The following is a 24,989-nucleotide window of genomic DNA, read 5'->3' on the forward strand; positions in this document are numbered from 1 at the left end:
AAAGGCAGAAAGTGATCTATAATGCAAATAAAATTATATTAATATAAGATTTTTTAATAGCAGCATTATGCCAGACATATATTAAATATTCTAAACACTTAAGAAAATTTCTAGTATTAAAGAATGAGAGAAAATGTGAGAATATTTTATACCAAGCAAAATGTGTTTTCAAGTATAAAAGACACAGATCTATAATTATCAATACACAAGAATGAAAGGATTATTATTCCCAGAGCCCTCCCTGAGGAATCTCCGAGAGTCTCAGCTTTAGACAACTGAAATACCTGGAGAGATGTCAACATAAGAATAGGTGGTAAGCATAATACATGTATTTACTTGCAGCAGTAAAGTAAACGAAGAATAAGAAGGACTATGCCTTGTATGTATTGTCAATAGCCCAGAACATAAAGATATAATACAAAAAATTAGAGGAGAATAAGGAGAGCTCATGAACAAAACTTAAAATATTATACGTTTTTAAGTTGATCATGGTTGGTTTTCTTGGTATTTTTTTTTTCTGTTATTTTATGTCTATACTGTGGAATAAAGTAAATGACTAATACTGAGAAATTCTAGGTTGTTTAATCCCTTGTGTTCTGGAGACTAGGATTTTAATATGGAAGAAATGACATACAGATATTACACAGCAGATGTTAAGTATAAGGTTCAATGCTGCATTTGAATTGGTAGTTCCAGAAAGATGTAATGAAGAAATTGAATTTTGACAGATAGTTAAAAGCACATTTTATAAATGGGCACAACTAAACAATGGTGTCTAGGAATACCACCTGAATGATAAAAAATTGAAATAAAAGAGCAAGAAAGTGATTCTGTAAAAGTCAGGAGAGTGGTTATTTTGTAGTGACGGAAGGGTTCACAATGATACTGGGGGGTCTTCAGGGCTATCTAGTGAATTTCAGTTCTTCTAAATGAGTGGTAGTTATCAGGGTGTGTCACCTTGTTCACTGATTAAAATATGTATTTATTTTGTGTCATTTAATGTACCTTAACAATAAAAAGTAAAGTGTTAGAGTTTTTCCAAACTCTGAAAACCAAACAAAATGAGAGATACATAATATGTATGTACTGAGGCTTTGATACTACAATATGTTGATCCCATGGCAAGAACTGGTCCTGAATTCTGCAATTATTCCTTGCTTCAGCTCTCTTTTTAGCCAACACAGGAGTCGCGGGATCATTGCAAGTGTAGCATGGACTTGTTTTTTTCACTTGTTGCATTGCACCTCAAAAATGACCTTCCTGAGTGAATTGCGCACAGCGCTGTCCTTGGTGCTGCCTTGCTATGTCCACTTCCACTTGAGGCTTCCATGAGACCTTGGAGAAACTTTGTGGCAAAATTTTATTAAATACAAGCATCTCTTAGTGGCTACTACAAAGGAGATGTTTAGCAATTTTACAAATTACATTGTTGAATTATGATTTCCATTCTCAGGTTACATTTCAACCAAGAATGTATACTTCCCACCAGGAGAAGAGATTACATCATTCCTAAACAATAGTGATGAGGTGGGCTCAAAATGGGAGAAAAGCAGTGTAGCAACAGCAAACAGAGTGTCAGATCAGAGCAGAGGAATTAACGACACAAGAGAGAGGTGGTGTTTTAAGTAGCTACTGTAAAAGGTTTTAAATGAGAAGTTTTTAGGAATCTACTTCGCTGCCAGTCCAGGTAAAGATACACCTTTATTTCAAGAGAAAAATATGACCAGGTAGACTGATGTGTGCTTCACCAAAGATGTTGGTGAGGCTTCAGAGCATATGAAAACAAAAGAAATATTCAGAAAAGATTAATAACTAAGACACATGTGCTAAGAGTTGCAGTCATTTCTTATGGAGGAACAAATTGAAGTGGTATTCAAATCACATGATAGCAAGTAGTCACTGTGTATAATTACACTAAAAATCACTGCCTAATAAAATGTATCTAATTTTCATTTCGTGCTATGGGTTCTCACCCAGTCATCTTGTATTATTCAGTATATATGTATGAGGAATTAGAAGTAACAAACATGAGTTCTTAGTCACTGTTTTAAACATTCTTGTTTCTCTTATACTATGTTTGTATCCCACCAGGAGTTTGGGTACATTTGTTGAATACCAAGAGCTTAATAATCTACCCACTTCTACAGTTCAATGATTGCATGATTCAGCAAAACACTGCCTGCATGCATTCTTATGCATTAAATAGTTTTAGTATCACCAACAGCTTAATAAGAAATTAAAAATAAAAATAAAACTTCACATTTTGAAAGCAGTAAATATTGTTTAAATGATGGAAACATTATATAAAAATCTTTTATCTATATATTTTAACTAACTTTTAAGTAATTCAATACTGTATTAGTTAATAAGTTATGTGTTTTTAATAGTCTTAGCTTTACTAAAAAATTTTTATGAGAAAAAAGGAGAAGGAAACATTGTATTAATAATCTCTGAGGAAATTCAGCTTAATTAATGTTTAAATGAACTCAGAGGACTACACTCTCAGGTGTATACTGTGAATTTTCTAAATGTTATTGTGTAAGTATTTGTTTTAATTCTCAAGTTTCTTATGACTCCACCTGCAGAGAACTTCAGTTGCTGCATCTATGATGTATGCTTGTAAAAATACATGGGAAGGTAGAATCTGAGTTTTCTAGAGTCTAATGTTCATAGTGAGAATCATATCAACTCTTGGAGAATTGTTAACACATCAGGTCTAACCTCTAGTGAATTGAAAAATTTCATTTGAAATGAAATTCATTTGATAGGCCTAAAATATATAAATATCTGGTTATTTATCTGGCAGGCAACTATAGTGAAATCCCACACTTCAATTTTTACAGGGCTTGGAAGCACATTCATCAATGTCTACTGCAGTTTTTATCTGACAGAAAAGAAAATCAAACATTAAAACAGTAAATCACGTTGGATTTGAGGAAACAGAAAGTTACTTTACAGTCCAAGTGACAACTCCATAATTTAACTGTGAGAAGCTAGTAGCACCACATTTTATTTTTTCTGGATGGTTTTAAAAGTAGGGATAATAGATCATAACTGTTATTTATACAAATTAAATTCTCCAAAGAAAAATATCTCTAAAAATTTGAAATAAATTCATAAATAAATATTTTTTATAGTGGCATTTTAAGAGGCTCATTTTTTCTTCCTACTCAAAATTAGGAAATAAATGAACTCAACTATGTTTATATTACATTTCTGTTATCTTTTGAAAATACCAAAGTATAAGGTACTATTTTGCTTTTCTTATAAATATGGATTGAGTAATGATGAAAATAGACCATCTGAATCAACATTGCATGTGCCTCACTACAGTCAAATAATTTATTCCTGCAATAACTGAGTATGAACGGGTCACATATGTTCTTAAATGATATTAGGTACAGATAGTAAACATCTAATAAAATACTGATTTATTGGTATTAAGTCATCATTAGGTCCCAAATTTAAAAAATATTATCTTTGTGAGTAAAAAAAACTATACAGAACAGCTAAAATAGAATGAAACAGTTCTGATCTTACATATAAACTTACTTGGAACATTTTATATGCAAACTTGTTAAAACACTTCAGGAGACAACAGGTCCAATCACTTGTTATCCCATAGAAAATGATTTTTTTTACAGAAGGTCGTAATAACAATATTATCTACCATTAACTGAATCTTTACAATGTGTGACATATTACTCTAATTGCTTCATAGATATTCTCTTTTTGTGAATAGCTATTTTGGAGATGGGAAATTGAGACTCAGAGAACTAGCTTACCTGCTCAAGTTTACATACCTGGAAAGCAATGCATTTGTGGTTCAATTTTAGTTTGTCTGAATCCAAAGCTTGTGAGATTTACCCTCTTCACTGTTAGAGTGAATTGCCAATCTACCTGTATTCTCCCACTGAGGGTGGTCTGGCTAAAATGTGTGCTGGGCACTTCTGGAAACAGGGGCCTGGGAATCAGTGGGCGGGTACAGAGGAGAGACAGCTGTTGGCCACATCTGAATAAACAGATGTGCATTGAAACTAACTACCAGAAACAGGTTTCCCCATCCAAGATACACTTCCCAGATATTCAGACTGCTGTTTGGGGCTCAGCTCCAAACCAGGTGGTAAATTAAACTGGGAACAGGAGTCAGGAAACAAGAGCCTTAGAAAGAAGAAGAGTAGTGTAATCCGCACTAAACTGGGGTAGATGGAGAGGTGAAACCACAATGATCAGGGAGGGTACGGGTCACCCATACCCATCGATTAATGTAAATGATGCCAAGCATGGAGTAGAATCTCACTGCTCCTTTGGAGCATCCCAGGTACCACTAAACACCAGGATCCGTTAGCCCTGGGTCTGGGTGTGAACAAACCTACTGATGACTGAAAACTATAACAGTCAACCCTGTGTGGTCATAGCTCTGCAAAATGCCATTTTCACTAAGGTCCACACTGTTAGTCACAGGGTGCATTTCCAAGTTAGCTGCTTCAGTTAAAGTTTCGGTCTGTCACTGTTAAAGAAAGAGAGACCAAGTGGAAATAAAATATCAAATCAACGTTATTGGTTGCATTAGTACTCTGATTTAACCAGCTAAGATAACCACACACAGAAGAAAATGTTCTAGATTTATAATAAAACACATGGTATAAGGAGAGAAAAATGTAAAAGTAGCTAATATAAACCCAAGAAAAAGTCATCAATTAAATTGATAGTTAAGGGTATAACAGAAAAATCTTTTTTGAAAATTTCAAACAGAATTACGACTTAACTTTCTTAATTACTTCTTAAACTAAAAATTAAATTAAAATAAAAAATAGCACTGACATTCTATTAGGGAAGAGGCTTGTTGAATAAAATCTTTCTCTTAGATGAGGCTGTATTCTTTTCTAGATTAATGTCACAGAGATAACAATTTCTTATAAACACATTTTTCTGAAGGTCACAACAATCATGGCAATTATTTTTATTTCCTTAATTTCATCTTAAATTTAAAGTGTTTACAGAACGTTTTAAAATGGGTAATTCTATATTTACAAAAGAACAACCTCAAAATAATTTTTAAAATGCTTTGAGATAATTTTAATATTTCCTGAAAAAAATAAGTAAGTTTCTCCCTCAGACAATTCCAATTGTTGTACTTTCCCTTATAATTAAACAAGAAATGCTTAATATTCACAGATGAAAAACTGTCAGAATATTATGCCATCAGACTTCCTGTAAACAAGGCACTTTTGTTAATTTCTAACTGATTGGGAAAGTGGCATTATTGAACCATAATTGATTTTCTCTTTTCTACTTTGTGCAGCCCAGCGAATGTTTTGTGCAGTATGTTACTATAAGAGGATGCCTTAATTTAATTTTTGGAATCTAAACAGCCTTGTATTCTGGCAGTCCCACCTATTTATTTGTCATCATGCAATTTGATGTTTGCAGTTAAACTTGAAATTTTATCCCATAATGTTATTTCATCATTTATGGTAAACAAGTTCTAAAAATGAGCACAGCAACAGGATAGAAATATTAGAATATATATTGAATAAAGGTTTATTTGTTAGACCATCTTTCTTAATTTAAGATAGTTTCCCCACAACTCAGTTGTTGAAAAAGTTATAGAACACAACAGCAAGATAGGAGATGCAGAAACAAAGCAAGATTGCCAAGAGAAAAGAAAAAAAAAAAAAGGTTTATAATGACACCTTGAAAGCAAATTGGAGGTCCAGGGAGTGTGACTAATATCTGATACTTGACCTCAGCCACTGAGGATATTTATATGTATATGAATAAAGTTCCAAGGGTGGACTGGTTAAAAACCCAAAGTGATAATCATGTTGTTTGTGTAACACATGTAAAGCAGGGTAATTTGTAAAAATTATAAATGAAGAGACAAGTGTTGGTAATTTTTGCCCTTGTAAGTAAAAACTAATTGCAAAGAAAATCAGTGAATTTCATATATTAGAGTGGTCAGAAAGTAGTGTGTTATATTGATCTGAAATCAAGGGATTTGGTTTCTTATGAGAAATGCACTTTATTTAATAGAAATGTTCATGGAAGTGATGTTCAATATGGTAGCCGTTAGCCACATGTGGTTACTGAGCACTAGAAATGTGGCTAGTGCAAGAAAGGAATTTTTTATTTTATTTAATTTAAATTAATTTAAATCAAGTAACTGATCAATTTTAGTTATTCAAAAAAAATTTAATATTTTTTGACAGCTTGATGTATATAAATCTATACTTTCAAATTTAAATTTTACAAAAAGTGAATACAAATCAAGCAATTCCAATGAAAAAGCAGCATTTAAATTAAGATGCCCTGTAAATTCAAAATACATATTCAATTTCAAAGGCTAAGTAGAAAAAAGTGAAGATAATTTTAATAATATTATAATACTGATTATGTATAAAAATAATGTTTTGGATATACTGGGTTAAATAAAACAATATTAACTTCAATTATTTACTTTTTTAAAAGTAAATTTTAATGTAGCTCTGAAAAAATCAGAATTGTATATGTAACTCAAATTATATTTCTGTTGGACAGCACTGAGTGGGAATAGAAATCTACAGAGAATTTAATTTAAATATATTGCTAAGAGTATATTTTACAATAATTTACTTTAAATTTACTTATATTGTTCTCTTGTCTTTTTATTCAACTCATCTCTTCCCTCACACTGTTCCCCAACAAAAATTCTGAAATATTAGTGTTATTTTGATGGGGATAGAAAGGCATAATTGGGATGATAACAGAGAAAAGAGGAAGGGACAGATGTCTTAGACTTGTTTTTGTCACCGTATATTGGTCTACTTTTATTCTTATGATTAAGGTGGAATGACAAGAAGAAAAGGAGTTTTTGAAACTGGAACAACTAAAGAATCAAAGGGGGGATGTGAGAACACAGCAGTGGAGACCCACTTGTCTGTAACCCAACTGTTCCCCAACTGTCACTGCATTATCCACATTTCTTCCAAGATGGTTGTGAGGTCACCTCACTGATGGTTCTGCTGGAGTTTAGCCAAGGTCATTCTTAATGTGAAGTTTTAATTGAATACTTATTTCATCAATAATGGTTTCCTATTCAATTACAGTCTTATGGATAACAGTCTTATGGATAACTCCCTATAAATTTACTCAAAAGTACATAACTTTTTTTTTTTTTTTAAGATTTATTTATTTGATTGATTGATTGATTGATTGCTATGTTGGGTCTTCGTTTCTGTGCTAGGGCTTCCTCTAGTTGCAGCAAGCGGGGGCCACTCTTCATCGCGGTGCGCGGGGCCTCTCACTATCGTGGCCTCTCTTGTTGTGGAGCACAGGCTCTAGACGCGCAGGCTCAGTAGTTGTGGCTCACGGGCCTAGTCGCTCCGCGGCATGTCGGATCTTCCCAGACCAGGGCTCAAACCCGTGTCCCCTGCATTAGCAGGCAGACTCTCAACCACTGCGCCACCAGGGAAGCCCAAAAGTACATAACTTTTACAACTTCTTTTTTATGGTTGAAAGAACAGCTTCTAGAAATTGGCTATTTTTTAAAATTTATTTTTTTGAAGTATAACTGATTTACAATGTATTAATTTCTGCTGTACAGCACAGTGATTCAGTTATATATGTATGTGTGTGTGTATATATATATATATATATATATATATATATATATATATACACATACATATATATATATACACACACACACATTCATTTTCATATTCTTTTCCATTATGGTTTGTCATAGAATATTAAATATAGTTCCCTGTGCTATGCAGAAGGACTTTGTTGTTTATTCATTTTATATATATAATAGTTTGCATCTGCTCATTCCTAGGACTTGGCTGTTAAGTAGACAGGGTAATTTGGCATTACCTCAGGAGACTGGGGCTTATTATGGACAAAGAATCTGTGGGCTGCATCAGAGGTAATTTTGAGAGAGTGAAGAACTGATTTTTGCTTGGGTCTGTAAGTCACAAAAAAAAAGTCTCAAGAAATTATTTTTACCAAAATGGGCAATGGTGGAGTTGTTGTGGTTTATTGATTTTAAAATATAAAGAAAGAAAAAACATTAAGTCACTAAACTTTTAACTAGTTGACTGAAATGAAATATGCCATCTCAGGATGAACGGTGATATGCTCTGATAGTTCATAAAATATCAACTTTTACATCGTTTGAAATTTTTTATATTCACTGATACCTTAGTGTCTATGATTTTATTTGAATTTTGTAAATAACATAGGTCTTTCATCTACATTTACAAATATCTAATCATGGATTAAAGGGCAAACAAAAACACTGACTGCATTAGAGTCAAAACAGGTAGAAACGCTTTTAACTGAAACCATAGTCTGTTCTCAAGCTGGTCTCACAATTATGATCCTTAAATGCTTCCATTTTAATAGCAAAGTGTAATGTAGTAATTTCAATGTTTGCTTCATCATAAAGCACTACTTTAAATGGTCAATGCATATTTATTAAGTGACATTACTGGGTTGAAATGATAATAATAGGGATACTTTATGTGCTTATTGTGTATCAGGTACCAAAAAGACCATGATCTATATCTCAGTGACTCCTTAGAACAATCCTTTTAGGAAAATCACTATCATTTCTACTTCAAAGGTAACAAAAGCAGTCTTAGTGAGGATAAATAAATAATCTAAGGCAACAACTGGGACATGTCAGAGACTGGACTCCTCCAAGCCTCATATCCAATGCCTTTAGCCATTAGGTTATAGTCATCATTTGATATTTTTATTGTAAATTTATAATAAATATTTGTTTCATCAGACAAAATATTATTTATTATTTAAAACTGAAAACTCAATATTACTTGGTGATTTAAAAAAAATCGTTCAACAAACATCAGATTTATATTTGCTTTTATCCTACCCTATGTTCAGTTAAAAAATGAATAAAACAAATTCATTGATATAAATATCACATAAAGAGAATTTTCAAAGAACAAACTTTCACATTGTTTTCTTTGGCTTTGCCAGTATGGTTTTACTGACCAAAGTGATACTTGCTTTTAAAAATAAATTTAATTAATTTTAATCAACATTTTCCTATTAATCTGGAGATTACTATATATGGGTCACAATTTCAAGAAACTTAAACTTCTGGGAATATAAGGTTTCTTGTGCCAAAAACTGCTGAAAAATCTTTACTCCAGTATTCAACATTTTATGCTCCTCTAAATGTATTCTAATGCATGGTCACGCTACAAAATGACTATCATTAGTGCTGTCACAGGCCATGGCCGTGGGAGGACCATGACTAATGCCAAGCTATCAGCACTGACAGTGCAAGGTGTATTCTCACAATTTCTCAAACTGACCATGGAACCAATTTCCACTCATCCCTAAGTCATAAAACTTTATAATTACCCTGAGCTGATTAATAATGTATTACAGTTCTCATTCTCAATCAGAGTTTAATCAGACCCATGTCTCACAGAAAGGTTGACAAGTAAACCACAAAATTATCCATATAAATGTCAAGATTTATTTTCCTAACATAAATGATCTAACCTAGTCAAGCATAGTTAATAATAAAATCACTTTTTTTGAGACTACCATTCACCTGATTGTCATACCCATCTTGGCCTTATATCTCAACCTCTCTAATGGTAGATGTTATAAATATAGTCTACATAAATTAACCAGTTTATATGAATCATGTTCATTTTATATTAAAAATACAGAACCATAAATACATATAATATTTCCTATTACTGGCAATATGCCTAAAACCAAATGGTTTCATGTATTTCATGACAATGAGATAAATATTAAGAAGGAAAAGTATGATAAAAGTCATTTTAGTTATATATATCTCAGGCTGCCATCTTAGCCAAAATCACAATCACCAATTTCCACTTCAAGGACAGAATTTCAGAATAATTTCAAATAGGAAATTATGTATTAAGACACTCTTTTAAAATGTACCTGAACTGGAAAATAAACATAATCTTGACTCTACACTGCATTTTGCCCACATTCTGTGAATAAAAGTATTTGTTATTTTACTAATGAAAGATATATGTAATAAATAGTTTCCAAGTTCCGGCAGCTGTCTCCTCATTGTTAAATTACTCTGTACCCATCCTTGATGTGTTATTATGTTATAACTGAAAAAAATAAATGACTTCCCCCCATGATAAATATGTGAATTCTTAGTTTTCTGGAAAGGTAACACATTAGATCATTAATTACATAAATATTTATCAATTTAAGAAAATGTATGCAAGAGTGTAGTTTATTTGCTTTGGGAAGATTGATAGAGGTAAAGAGATAAATAGATAAAGGATAAACAAATGCAGATGAGATTTCAGAAACAACATATTGATAGGGAAATACTAGACTATCTTTCAAGCCTGCTAGTGAAGAATTTTAATATTTCTGCCAATTTTTATATACTGTCTGTCTTAATAGAAACACATTGTTTAGAGTAGCTTCCCTTCTGGGCATAAACAGACAAAATTGTTGACAAAATTCTGGCAGCTCCATTGAAGCAGGGAACAGAATTGCATTCATGTATTCAATTTCCATAGTATTAGACTCACAAACCTTTAAAAGACGGGAAAAAACTTTTTTAATAGATAATTAGAATGAGAAAAAAATCAGCATTTTATAATTTATTACTTTGTTAAAGAGAAAAAACACAGTCCCAAAATAGTGTCACTTTGTGCTAAAGCTCAATGACACCCAACCTAGATTTAATACCTAACTTAGTAGCAGCTTCAACCTTCACCAGAAATGTAATCTTAATCAACCAGTTTGGAATCTTCTGGTCAGCATAATTGAGGTAATGGGCCACATGGCACTCTCCATGTCCCCTCTCACCCCAGAGGGAGGAAGAAGAGGCCATCTGCATGATAAAGCTCTAGCAGGGACTTCCCTGGAAAAGGAAGATGTCCTGACCCAAACAAAATAAACCTTTCTTTTGCTAATGCTTCCTTGCCCCCCACTCCTCTTCCTATAAAAACCTTGCCTTTTTGTACCACTCCTCAGAACACCTGCCCTTCTAGCTGCTACGTGAGATATTTCTGATTCAGGAATCCTTGAAAAAAGTCAATTAGATCTTCAAATGTACTGTGTTTTGTTTTGTTTTGTTTTGTTTTCTAGTTTTGTTTGTTTGTTTGTTTTTTAACAACTTCATCAGGTAAATCAGTATGAATTAACCCAGAATTTAAGTTTTTAGTTCTGCAAAACAACCTATGTCACTTCTCTGGAATGTCTTTGTTTATTGTTTTTTGTCATAAACCTTCTCCGTTTTTACTTCTCTGGGAGCACATTTGATTTGCCACTAGAATCTGTGCCTCTGGAATTGCAATTCTTAAGACCCCCAGGTAAGTGTTACCAAGAAGGACCATGTGGGGCCCTCCCAGGTACAAATCCTTCCAGTGCCTGCGATTTCCTGTTTGTAGGAAATAGGCCTCCTAGACATTCCTGAATACCAAAGGGCAGATTCAAACAGTTGCTAATCTTGGAATTGAGGGAATACAGAAAAAAAAAAAAAAAGGAGGAGTAGTCAAGAAATAATTGTGCAGCTTTGGGACAGGGTCCTGGTTCCTCCTCAAGGAATATACATAAAAATATCTTTGAGTTCTTCTCTGGGAACTAAGGCCCCCACCCGGGTGGAGGATGACAGCTTCAGGTTGAGCACAAGATTCCTGGAGCACCGCCCTGTTACCTCACCACCAACCAATCAGAAGAAAGCCACACACCCTTTGGTCTTTCTCCTTGCTTGGTTCTGCAGTAAACATTTCTTTGCTTCAAACTCCATTCCAACTTCAGTTTGTTTGGCCTCACTGTGCATTGGGCCCATGAACTTGCGTCCTATTTGCAGCCTTCTGCTTTTCTTGATGGACAATTCTAGGACATTCAGATGGTGTCAGAGAATTGCACGTTGGTGTGTGGGGAAAACCCACACACACATTGGGGTTGGGTGCAGAATCCAAATAATAAATAACAAATAAACTATTTTTTGTTGTTGTGATTGAGCTTTGTCTCTAATTATGCTTTCTTTTGGGGACTTTATTGAAAACCTGTTTCATAATATAATGATACTTCCATATATTTGTATAATATATGCTAGTAGATCTGCTATTCCTGGCATTTACTATAAGGCTATTTCATAAATAATTTATCAAATGTGTGTATTACTCAAAACCACATGCTGATATGTATTATATTCTTCAAATATAAATGATGCATATATATTGGAATTCTTTAATAAAAGACTACATACTATTAAACATATCTTTGTTTTTAAATTAAAAGTATGTACAAGAAAAACATATTTCTATACCTTGGTTCATCATTTGTAAAGATCAGTCAATATTTTATGGTTAATCCAGGGTTCAGCCCAAATGACTAACACACTATCCCAGCAGCAGGGGAAATGGTGAAACTATTCTATGCTGTTCTTCTCCTGTAGAATTGCTCAGAAGACTGTAATGTCTCAGACTGAGTCATGGTCAAGAGTTCTTTCTCAGTGCAAGGCATTCCAATTTGTTATGACTATTGCAGAGAGCTTCCTGTGAATTAAAGATATAGGAATATAAATTCCAATATTGAGTTGTGCTCGGATGTTAGAGATGCAATGATTGCAATTATTAGATGAAGGCTGCCCTTAGAATCCACCTCCTCTCCCTCAGAATGGGAAACAACTTTCATCAGATTATCCACATAAGTGTGAGTTTGTTCCTGGTCTAGGAGATTAGAACTGGGAGTGAGATTTCTTTAATGTCACATTTTGAAATATAACAAGATCTGCCCTATAAACTATTTTGTCAAAATAGTCCCTTCATTCTAGTGTATTCTAGTGTCTAGCATGCAGTTTTAAGCTTAACACCTCTTAACTGGCTTATAATCAGTATACTAGGTCCTTTTCTTATATAAACCAATGCCCTCTCTAATATAAATGTAATAGATAGGGAAAATCATAATTTGGATCAAATTCTTCAAACTTCTGGAAATATATAAAGGTTTTACTTCTCTTCTAACATCTGTAACTTAAATACAAATTTTCTGCTTTAAATTTGTCAGCATTTCCATAACATTATTGTAGATAAATGTCTTTAATTATCTCATTGAGTGTTGTGAAAGCTTAAGAAAATTTCTCAAACTAAAATTAGTATTTTAGGATAAAAAACTACAGCACCCAGCACTCTAAAGAGTGGAAGGAATATAAATAAATAAATTACACGTTCTGGAAGAATAAAAAGAGGGTAGGTTGATGGGACCAGGGAAATGTCTCGTCATGATACACAAATCTCAGGCTACATTCCCAGGATAATGCATAAAGGGGTTCTACCCTTACTGAATTGTTAGGATTCTGAGACTATTAGAATCTAATATTAGAGAAGTTACCCTAAGAGATGTCATTTGACTTTTCAACTGATGAACAGAGACAGTAGTAAATAACTAATTACCAGAGTTGTGAGTGAAGTTGGAAGTCATGACAAAGACTAAAGATAAACCCAAGAAAAACTGGAAATTCCCTGGGACACCAGGCATCCCCAGACTCTGACATAACTCTGTTGCTGAGGCTGCATTCAAGTTCATCCAGGGTCTTCTTGCTATAATTACAACATTCAACAAGAAGGACATTTACAACTCAGAGAGTCTGTGAGTGATCTCAAATGAGGATCTACATCTATTTCTCAACATTCTTATTAACCTAATTGTTTTTAAAAATTTACCCTTTACTTAATCTTTGAATTTTCTTTCAGTGCAAATAGCATCCATAGTCCCAGCAATTTTCCAACCTGAAAGGAATATACAAATGAAAAATCACTGTGTTTTAAGCCAGCCAGAACAAAGATTCATCACTTTCTGTGTGATTATGAACAGGTTGCTTAAAATGGAATAGTGCAAAATCCCACTTTCTGAAAGCAAGAGAATCAGCTAAGATAATTAAAATGTGTCCAGGGAAATCCAACAGGATAACATAGCTCCATCTTACTGTAAGAAGCTTTTTTACCCTTTTCCTGCTTGCCTATTTCTGTTCCCCTTAGACCTTAATAATAAAAAATGTGATCACTAGGTAACATTTAACCTAACTCCTGATTTTGGCTTTGCTGAATGCACACAATGTCTTGCCTAACCTATTGATTCCTTTCCTGGATTAAAAGCAGTAAGAATGAAGAATTAAGTAGTTAAAGAATGACTGATTCTCTACCCCTACCTTCCTCCTTAGCAAATTTGCAGGCAGACCATGCAGGCAAGATAGCATCCAAAGGAAGATCAGGAGAAGTCAACAGGTCTGCCCACAGTGGAAAAATGATGAAAAGTCTGACCTCCTACCTTAATGATTAACTGAGATTATTTCCCCTTTAAGAACCATCATGTTTGAACAGAATCTTCTGAATTGGTCTAGGGACATGAGTCCACTTTCTCCTCAGATTGCCAGCTTTCTGATTAAAGCAATTTTCCTTTCTACCAACATTTGCCTCTCAGTTTTTGGATTTTGAGCAGCGAGCGGCCAAGCCTGAGTTCAGTAACATTACTGCTCCTTTGATCAAATTTGTTCATTGATTCTTTCATACTCCCTGGACACAGTTCAGATTCCTCAAATAGGGATCCAAATCCTTCCATTAGTTTATCCTACATCTGCCTTTCCAGATCCTCTTCTCACTGCACCCCTTTGTGTAACTTTTGGTGTAGTCACGTTGAACTACTTTGTTCATTTTTCTTATGGTGTGTCTGCCTTTGCTTCTGCTTTTCTTCCCAGCTCTAAACACACATATCTACCCTCTTCAAGGACCAATTTTCTACGTATTTTCAATAAACGTTCTGTACCTCTCTCCCTTGCCTCACCTTCCAGATGAATGAAATTCCTCTCTCCTCTGACGTCTGGATCTAAGCTTTTCTATATCTTATGGAGCAACTGACTCCATACATCTTCCATTCTGCTTTTTTTTTTTTTTTTTTTTTAATACTCAAGCCTCACAGGAGAAGGTCTACAGCTGCCATTTTTTTCTTAGGCACAAACACCTTCATCTGTTTTTCAAGTTGTACTGTGTATACATTTGATTTAAATTCAGTTGTTCTCTTTTTTTCCTTTTTTTTCCCTTTTTTGTTTATCATAGATCACATATGGAAATAAGTGAAAACAGGAAAAACATGTGGCAATGAAAAAAGAACAAAGTCAGAGATTTTTTTCAAAAGCTTAAAAAAATCAGTTCTTTGGACAGACACTCCAAGGACTGAATTATTTTGGGACTGATGGACACAGCATTGATACTGAAAGAGCAATGAGACAGTGTGAGCCTATTGAGAAAACAACTCACAACAGTGGAATTTAGTTCAGAGTGCTGAACTGTGAATGGGGGCTTTGCTTGAGTTATGAAATCTTGCTTAAAGTCTATTGTTTTATAAACTTCTGTCACATGTATGTGAACATAAAAACACACACACACAAATAAAGAAACAGATATGTATGTTATTTTCTTAATCCAATAATAATTTCTAGAAAAGAGTGAAGGGTCCATGTCCTTTTAAATATCCCAACCTAAAATACTCTTTTCAAACACTAGGTCCCATATCCCACTTCAACTGCCACCATACTTCTCCCTTTTTATTATTGCAGATCTTGAAAGTAGACACATCAATTGTCTTTAATTACTCATCCCATTGACTTCTTCGTTAACTTCATTTTGGCTTTTCACCATTGTTCATTGGAAACTATTTATTAGGTCATTGATGACTTTATTGTTGACAAATCCAACATATGCTTTTAATTTCTAATCTTTGTTTACCTATAAGAAGCATTCAAATTATCAACTGTTCCCAATTATTTCCATGCATTGGTTTCACAGTGCATCTCACCTAAATGATTCCTCCTTCCCAGTGTCTCTTGTTGTCTTTCCTTCCCTTCCTAACCCATGGAAGTGTGCTGAGTGCTAACACATATCAATACTTTTGGGAGCTGGGTGAATTAGAGGTTTAGCCAGAGCTCACACTAAATCCCTAGAACCAGTAAATGAGCTGTGTATATTTGCTGAATTAATAACTGAACTCCCAAAGGTTTTAATCTTTGGTTTTCTGTGTATACTCTTCTATATGTTGTAATATTCCATACACATGTTTTAGCTCACCACAGACACAGTAGGTTCTTTGTGGATCAGAAATGTATTAGATTTGATTTTATGTTCTCCATTGTGCAAAGCAGAGGGCCTTTCAAATAAGAAATATTAAGTAAAAACATACTAAATGAATGGAAATGAATGAGAAGTAAAAAGGTAAATCATGGGAATAACTGATAGGGTCTCTGAAAGTACATCATAATTCCTAATTATTATAGTGTATGAATCCAGAACATGAAGCTGTTGTCCCCAAGATCCTTTTCTTCTACCTAATCTCAAACGTTGGTGATTAGCTTAACATCTCTGCTGTTGTTTACAGGTTTGTGAATTGGGGATAGTAATATTAACCCTTCTAAATTAGATAGAAAAATAAAATGCTCTAATAGATACCAAACATAGCATAGGACCTAGCAAAGAGTAAGTATTCAATAGCATTTATTCATCTCACTATTGTTAACAAACATTGTTGCTTCATATTCAATATTCTGTGCTCATGTCTTATCCTTAAAAATAAACTGTACATGATTAAACATGTATTTTCTAGGATATAAGAAATAAATGAACATTATTTTTAAATAATAGTTCATTTGTCATATTCTAGATCAGTAAAAATTCAATTTTTTTTATTTCTCTAGTTTGCATTATGAATCAAGCAGAACTACTTAATAATAAAAAGGGTTAGATAATTCAAAATATATTTTGTTATGGTCAAAAAATAATCTGAGGGCAGTTGAATTGCATATAGTAAATATGGGCTCAATTTCATAGTTTCTTGAAACACTAAGGTTCATTTTCACAATTTGAGTTCATTTTATCTGATTTTTCCCTTTGGTTTAGATAATGCAAATTCTTATGTAAGAAATTTCATTATTATGGTTACTAGTTCATTTATATTTGTTGTACGTTGATTGATCTATTTTGTATAAGAACATACACATTAGAATACAAAAATACAATTACCAGGAGAAAAGAATATAATATTTTGCTCTTAAATACAGTATGCAAACTCTAGAAATAAAATTAATAAAACTATATTCAATCTAGTCAGGCTTAAAGTAAAATTTGTAGTATTTAAGAGAATTGCAAAGATTTGTACTGTTAAAACAAAGTTGTAGAAGTGACCTAATAATGAAATTTCCAGAAAGTAATAACTGTCCTGCTTTCTTTTTTTTTTTTTAAACTTTTTATTTTACATTGGAGTGTAGCCAATTAACAGTCTTGTGACAGTTTCAGGTGCACAGCAAAGGAACTCAGCCATATGTATATATGTATCCATCCTCCCCCAAACTGTCCTCCCATCCAGGCTGCCACATAACATTGATCAGAGCTCCCTATGCTATACAGTAGGTCCTTGTTAGTTATCCATTTTGAATAAAGCAGTATATACATATTAATCCAAACTCCCTAATTATCCCTACCCACCATGATTCCCCCCGGTAACCATAAGTTAATTCTCTAAGTCTGTGAGTCTATTTCTGTTTTGTAAATAAGTTCATTTTTGTATCATTTCTTTTTAGATTGTGCACATAAGAGATATCATATGTTATTTCCCTTTCTCTGTCTTACTTACTTCACTCGGTATGACCATCCCTAGTTCCATCCATGTTGCTGCAAATGAAGTTATTTCATTCTTTTTAATGGCTGAGTAATATTCTATTGTATATATGTACCACATCTTCTTTATCCACTCCTCTGTCGATGGACATTTAGGTTGCTTCCATACCTTGGCTATTGTAAATAGTGCTACAACGAACATTGGGGTGCATGTATGCTTTCGGAATTATTATTATTATTTTTTTCATCTTTCTGTTCTGTATTTCTTTTTTCAACATCTTTATTGGAGTATAATTGCTTTACAATGGTGTGTTAGTTTCTGCTTTATAACAAAGTGAACCAGCTATACATATACATATATCCCCATATTTCTTCCCTCTTGTGTCTCCCTCCCTCCCACCCTCCATATCCCACCGCTCTGGGTGGTCACAAAGCACCCAGCTGATCTCCCAGTGCTATGCGGCTGCTTCCTTCTAGCTATCGGATTTACATTTGGTAGTGTATATATGTGCATGCACTCTCTCACTTTGTCCCAGCTTACCCTTCCCCCTCCCCGTGTTCTCAAGTCCATTCTCTAGTTGGTCTGCATCTTTATTCCTAGAGTCTGCCATACAGAGTGAAGTAAGTCAGAAAGAGAAAAACAAATACCGTATGCTAACACGTATATACGGAATATGTTTTACTTTGGATATATGCTCAGGAGTGGGACTGCAGGGTCATATGATAGCTCTATTTTTAGTTTTTAAGGAACCTCAGTACTGTTCTCCATAGTAGCTGTACCAATTTACATTCTCACCAACAGTGTAGGAGGGTTCCCCTCTCTCCGCATCCTATCCAGCATTTATTGTTTGTGGATTTTTTGATGAAAGCCATTTTGACTGGTGTAAGGTGATATCTCATTGTAGTTTTGATTTTCAATTTTCTAATAATTAGCGATGCTGAACATCTTTTCATGTGCCTTTTGGTCATCTGTATGTCTTCTTTGGACAAATGTCTATTTAGGTCTTTTGCCCATTTTTTGATTGAGTTGTATGTTTTGATGATATTAAGCCTCATGAGTTATTTGTAAATTTTAAGACTAATCTCCCTTTTTTTTTTTTTTTTTTTTCACTTTCTTCTTTTATTGGGAAGCAGACACAGGGCACACAGGGTGTAAATTTTGAAGACTAATCACATCATTTGCAAATATTTTCTCCCAATCTGTGGGTTGCCTTTCATCTTGTTTATGGTTTCCTTTTCTGTGCAAAGCTTTTGAGTCTAATTAGGTGCAATTTGTTTATTTTTGTTTTTATTTCCATTGTTCTGGGAGACAGATTGAAAAAGACATTGCTGAGATTTATGTCAGAGAATGTTCTGCCTACATTTTCCTCTAGGAGCTTTATAGTGTCCGGTCTCACATTTAGTTCTTTGATCCATTTTGAGCTTATTTGTGTGTATGGTGTTAAAAAGTATTCAAATTTTATTTTTTTACATATAGCTGTCCAGTTTTCCCAGCACCATTTGTTGAAGAGACTGTCTTTCCACCATTGTGTAGTCTTGCCTCCTTTGTCGTAGATTAAGTGACCATAGGTGCGTGAGTTTATTTCTGGGTTTTCTATCCTGTTCCATTGAACTATATTTCTGTTTTTGTCCCAATACCATACTGTTTTGATGACTATAGCTTTGTAGTATAGTCTGAAGTCAGGGAGCCTGATTCCTCCAGCTCTGTTTTTCTTTCTCAAGATTGCTTTGGCTATTCAGGGTCTTTTGTATCTCTATACAAATTTTAAGATTTTTTTGTTCTAGTTCTGTGAAAAACGCCATTGGTAATTTAATAGGGATTGAATTGAATCTGTAGATTGACTTGGGTAGTATAGCCATTTTGACAATATTGATTCTTCTTATCCACAAACATGGTATAATTTTCCATCTGTGCCTTTTTCAGTTTCTTTCATCAGCATCTTATAGTATTATGAGTACAGGTCTTTTGTCTCCTTAGGTAGGTTTATTCCTAGGTATTTTATTCTTTTTGATGAGATGGTAAATGAGACTGTTTCTTGAATTTCTCTTTGTGATATTTTGTCTTTAGTGTATAGGAATGCAACAGATTTCTGTGTATTAATTTTGTAACCTGCAACTTTGCCAAATTCATCGATGAGCTCTAGTAGTTTTCTGGTAGCCTCTTTAGGATCTTCTATGTATAGTACCATGCCATCTGAAAACTGTGACAGTTTCCTTTCTTCTTTTCCAATTTGGATTCCTTTTATTTCTTTTTCTTCTCTGATTGCCATAGCTAGGAGTTCCAAAACTATGTTGAATAAAAGTGGCAAGAGTGTGCATGCTTGTTTTTTTCCTGATCTTAGAGGAAAGGCTTTCAGCTTTTCACCATTGAGTATGATGTTAGCTGTAGGTTTGTTGTATATGGCCTTTACTGTGTTGAAGCATGTTCCCTCTATGCAAACTTTCTGGAGATTTTTTATCATAAATGGGTGCTGAATTTTGTCAAATGTTTTCATTAATCTACTGAGATGATCATAAGCTTTTATTCTTCAATTTGTTGATGTGCAGTATCACACCGATTGATTTCTGGATATTGAAAAATCCTTTCATCCTTGTAATAAATACCACTTGATCATGGTGCATGATCTTTTTAAGGTATTGTTGGATTCAGTTTGCTAGTATTTTGTTGAGGATTTTTGTGTCTATCTTTATCAGTGATATAGGCCTATAATATTTTTTATTTGTGGTATCTTTGTCTGGTTTAGGTATCATGGTGATGGTGGCCTCAAAGAATGAGTTTGGGGGTTTTCCTCCCTCTGCAATTTTTTTGAACAGTTTCAGAGGAGAAATGTTAGCTTTTCTCTAAACATTTGATAGAATTTCCCTGTGAAGCCATCTGGTCCTAGACTTCTGTTTGTTGGAAAATTTTTAATCACAGTTTCAATTTCAGTGCTTCTAACTGGTTGGTTCATATTTTCTATTTCTTCTTGGTTCAGTCTTGGGAGATGGTAGTTTTATTAGAATTTGTCCATTTCTTCCAGGCTGTTCATTTTATTGGCATACAGTTGCCTATAGTAGTCACTTATGATCCTTTGTATTTCTGTGGTGTTAGTTGTAATTTCTCCTTTTTCATTTCTAATTTTATTGATTTGAGTCCTCTCCCTTTTTTTCCCTATGAGTCTGGCTAAAGGTTTATCAATTTAGTTTATCTTTTCAAAGAACCAGCTTTTAGTTTCATTGATCTTTGCTATTGTTTTCTTTGTCTTTATTTCATTTTTTTTCTCCTCTGATCTTTATGATTTCTTTCCTTCTACTAACTTTAGGTTTTGTTTGTTCTTCTTTTGCTAGTTGCTTTAAGTGTAAAGTTAGGTTGTTTATTTGAGATTTTTCTTATTTCCTGGGGTAAGATTGTATTGCTATAAACTTCCCTCTTAGAATTGCTTTTGCTGCATCCCATAGGTTTTGGAACATTGTGTTTTCATTTTCATTTGTCTCTAGGTATTTTTTGATTTCCTCTTTGATTTCTTCAGTGATCCATTGGTTGTTTAGTAGCATATTGTTTAGCCTCCATGTATTTGTGTTTTTATAGTTTTTTTCTTGTAGTTTATATCCAGTCTCATAGCGTGTGATCAGAAGTGATGCTCGATGTGATTTCAACTTTCTTAAATTTACTGAGGCTCACCTTGTGGCCCAGTATGTGGTCAATCCTGGAGAATGTTCCATGTCCACTTGAGAAGAATGTGTATTCTGCTGCTTTTGGATGGAATGTTCTATAAATATCAATAAAGTCCATCTGGTCTAATGTGTCATTTAGGGTTTGTGTTTCCATATTGATTTTCTGCCTAGATGATCTGTCCATTGTAGAAAGTGGGGTTTTAAAGTCCTTCACTATTACTGTGTGTCAATTTCTTCCTTAATGACTGTTAGTATTTGCCTTATATATTGAGGTACCCTTATTTTGGGTGCATATATATTTACAATTGTTATAACTTCTTCTAGGATTGATCCCATGATCATTATGTAGTGTCTTTCTTTGTCTCATAACAGTCTTTATTTTACAGTCTATTTTTTCTGATATGAGTATTGCTACTCCAGCTTTCTTTTGATTTCCATTTGCGTGGAATAACTTTTTCCATCCCCTCACTTTCAGTCTGTATGTGTTCCTAGGTCTCAGGTGGGTCTCTTGTAGACAGCATATATATGGGTCTTGTTTTTGTACCCACTCAGCCAGTCTATGTATTTTGGTTGCTGCATTTAATCCATTTATATTTAAGGTAATTGTTGATATGTCTATTCCTATTGCTATTTCCTTAATTTTCCTGGGTTTGTTTTTGTAGGTCTATTTTCTTCCCTTTCTCTTGTTCTCAACTCTTTGGTTTGATGACCATTTTTAGTGTTGTGTCTGGATCGCCTTTTCTTCTGTGTGTGTGTATCTATTGTAGTTTTTGGATTTGTTGATCCCATGGGGTTTTGATATAACAGTCTATATATGTACAATTCTTTTTTTTTTTTTTTAAAGTTGCTCATCTCCTTCCAAACTAGAGGAGTTCCTTTAGCGTTTGTTGCAGTCAGTCTGTTGGGGTTGAATTCTCTTAGCTTTTGCTTGTTTTGTAAAGCTTTTGATTTCTCCTTCAAATCTGAATAAGAGCCTTGCTGGGTAGAGTATTCTTCGTTGTAAGTTCTTCCCTTTCATCACTTTAAATATATTGTGCCATTCCCTTCTGGCTTGCAGAGTTTCTGCTGAGAAATCCGCTGAAAACCTTATGGGAGTTCCCTTGTATGTTATTTGTCATTTTTCCCTCATTGCTTTTAATATTTTTTTCATGTCTTTAATTTTTGTGAATTTGATTACTATGTGTCTTGGCATGTTCCTTCTTGGGTTTATCCTGTCTGGGACTCTCTGTGTTTCCTGTACCTGGTTGACTGTTTCCTTTCCCATGTTAAGGAAGTTTTCAGCTATTATCTCTTCAAATATTTTCTCAGGTCCTTTCTCTCTCTCTTCTCCTTCTGGGACCCCTATAATGCAAATGTTGGTGCATTTAATGTTGTCCCAGAGGTCTCTTAAGTTGTCTTCATTTCTTTTCATTATTTTTTCTTTATTCTGTTCTGCAGCAGTGCTTTCCACCATTCCATCTTCCAGGTCCCTTCTCCATTCTTCTGCCTCAGTTATTCTGCTATTGATTCCTTCTACTGTATTTTTCATTTCAGTTACTGTACTTTTCATCTCTGTTCTTTAGTTCTTCTAGGTCTTTGTTAAACATTTCTTGCATCTTCTCAATCTTTGCCTCAATTCTTTTTCTGAGATTCTGGATCATCTTCACTATCATTATTCTGAATTCTTTTTCTGGAAGGTTGTCTATTTCCACTTCATTTAGTTGTTTTTCTGGGGTTTTATCTTCTTCCTTCATCTGCAACATAATCCTCTGCCTTCTCATTTTGTCTAACTTTCTGTGACTGTGGTTTCCATTCCACAGGCTGCAGGACTGTAGTTCTTCTTGATTCTGCTGTCTGCCCTCTGGTGAATAAGGCTATCTAAGAGGTTTGTGCAATCTTCCTGATGGGAGGTACTGGTGGTGGGTAGAACTGGGTCTTGCTCTGGTGGGCAGTGCTGTGCTCAGTAAAACTTTAATCCACTTGTCTGCTGATGGGTGAGGCTGTGTTCCCTCCCTGTTAGTTGTTTAGCCTGAGGCACCCACCCACCTACAGGCTGTATGTTGGGGCCAATGGCAGCCTCTGGGAGGGCTCACGCCAATGGACACTTCCCAGAACTGCCACTGCTAGTTCTCCTGTTTCCATGGTGAGCCACAGCCGCACACCGCACCCCCACCCCCACCTCTGCAGGACACCTTCTAATCCTAGCATGTAGGTTTGGTTCACACTCTTGTGAGGTCACTGCTTCTTTCCTCTGGATCTTGGTGTGCACAAGACTCTGCATGTGCCCTCTAAGTCCGGCAATCATATCCCACTGGGCTTCAAAACCAGATTCACTGGGGATTCCCAGTTCTGTTGCTGGACCCCCAGGCTGGGAAGCCCAACATGGGGCTCAGAACCTTCACTTCAGTGAGAGAACTGCAGTAAAATTGTTCTCCAGTTTGTGGGTCACCCACCCAGTGGGTATGGGATTTGATTTTATTGTGATTGTGCCCCTCATACCATCTCATTGCGCCATCTCCTTTGTCTTTGGATGCGGGGTATCCTCCTTGGTGGGTTCCAGTGTCTTCCTGTCAGTGGCCATTCAGCAGCTAGTTGTCATTTCAGTGCTCTTGCAGGAAGAGGTGAGCGCACGTCCTTTTACTCTGCAATCTTGAACAAATCTCTGTCCTGCTTTATTTCTTAAGCTATTCTAACTTTATTATTTGTTGTACAATGAAGTATTAACTGCTTGTATATTTACCATTTCCTGAAAATTAAATATTTTATAACATATATTATGATCAGAGTATATATAACTATGCAAAGGCAAACAGAAAAAAATCATACAACACACTTCTTATAAAATCATAACAATTTTACTTCCATTTTTTTGCTTCAGTAATTTCTTTGAATCCTATCGTTGTTAATCTCTTTAATTAGATATTGAACAATTAAACTTTTGAAATACAGCCAGGCATGGTTTCTTAATTATGAGGTATCATACAGTCATCTTCAGCCTGTACATTTTGCTTTGTATAGTGAAGCACATACGCGATGATCTTTCTGGCTGAATTGACCATTAATTACTGCTCTATTATTATAATATACATCAAGATATATGAATATACTTGGAAAATCATGTGCATAACTTTTTATGAATACTTAACTTTTTATGAATAATTGACAGTGAAGTGTATAAGAACTCTGATTCTTAAATCTAAGTTCTAGGATTGTCTAAGTATGACACATTCTAGCAAAGTAAGAATAGACCACTTATTCAAATTCTCTGTGCATAAATTTTCTCACTTGTAACTTGAATAAACAGTAATACTTAATCTGTTATGTTATTGTAAATAATAATTAGACAATCTATATAAATGCTAAGCTCAGTGTATGTCACCTGTGTTACTCAAAAAGTATTATAGTAACCTGTTATTATATTTTAATCAGCAAGATATTCATATAACACAAAAGTTAATATATTTTCCTATTATTTAAATACCTTTATGGAATTTATTGCTAATTATATAAACAGAAGAGGTTAATTCAATTTCTTCAAAGTACACAAAGCTTAATATTAATTTAGGTTTACCTTGAGATCTTTTAAGACCAAGTGTATTAATTTCCTAGTCCACCATAACAAAGTACCACAAACTGAGAGGCTTAAACAATGGAAATTAGTTGTGTCACAGTTATGGAGAATAGAAGCAAAATCGAGGGGTAGGCAAAGTTGGTTTCTTG

The 24,989-nt window shown here is 34.3% G+C and overlaps 1 protein-coding gene across 1 annotated transcript in view; it reads right to left on the bottom strand.

Annotated features, from left to right (window-relative positions):
- EYS (eyes shut homolog) overlaps positions 1-24,989 on the bottom strand; it is a 1,820,808-nt gene that overhangs the window by 1,442,620 nt on the left and 353,199 nt on the right. Inside the window, exon 11 of the mRNA XM_068550856.1 lies at positions 2,839-2,871. Within this exon, the coding sequence (XP_068406957.1) occupies positions 2,839-2,871 (33 nt within the window). The remainder of the gene's footprint in view (positions 1-2,838; positions 2,872-24,989) is intronic.

Source organism: Eschrichtius robustus, chromosome 9 (genome assembly GCF_028021215.1).
Source record: "Eschrichtius robustus isolate mEscRob2 chromosome 9, mEscRob2.pri, whole genome shotgun sequence".
In the NCBI taxonomy this organism is placed as follows: domain Eukaryota; kingdom Metazoa; phylum Chordata; class Mammalia; order Artiodactyla; family Eschrichtiidae; genus Eschrichtius; species Eschrichtius robustus.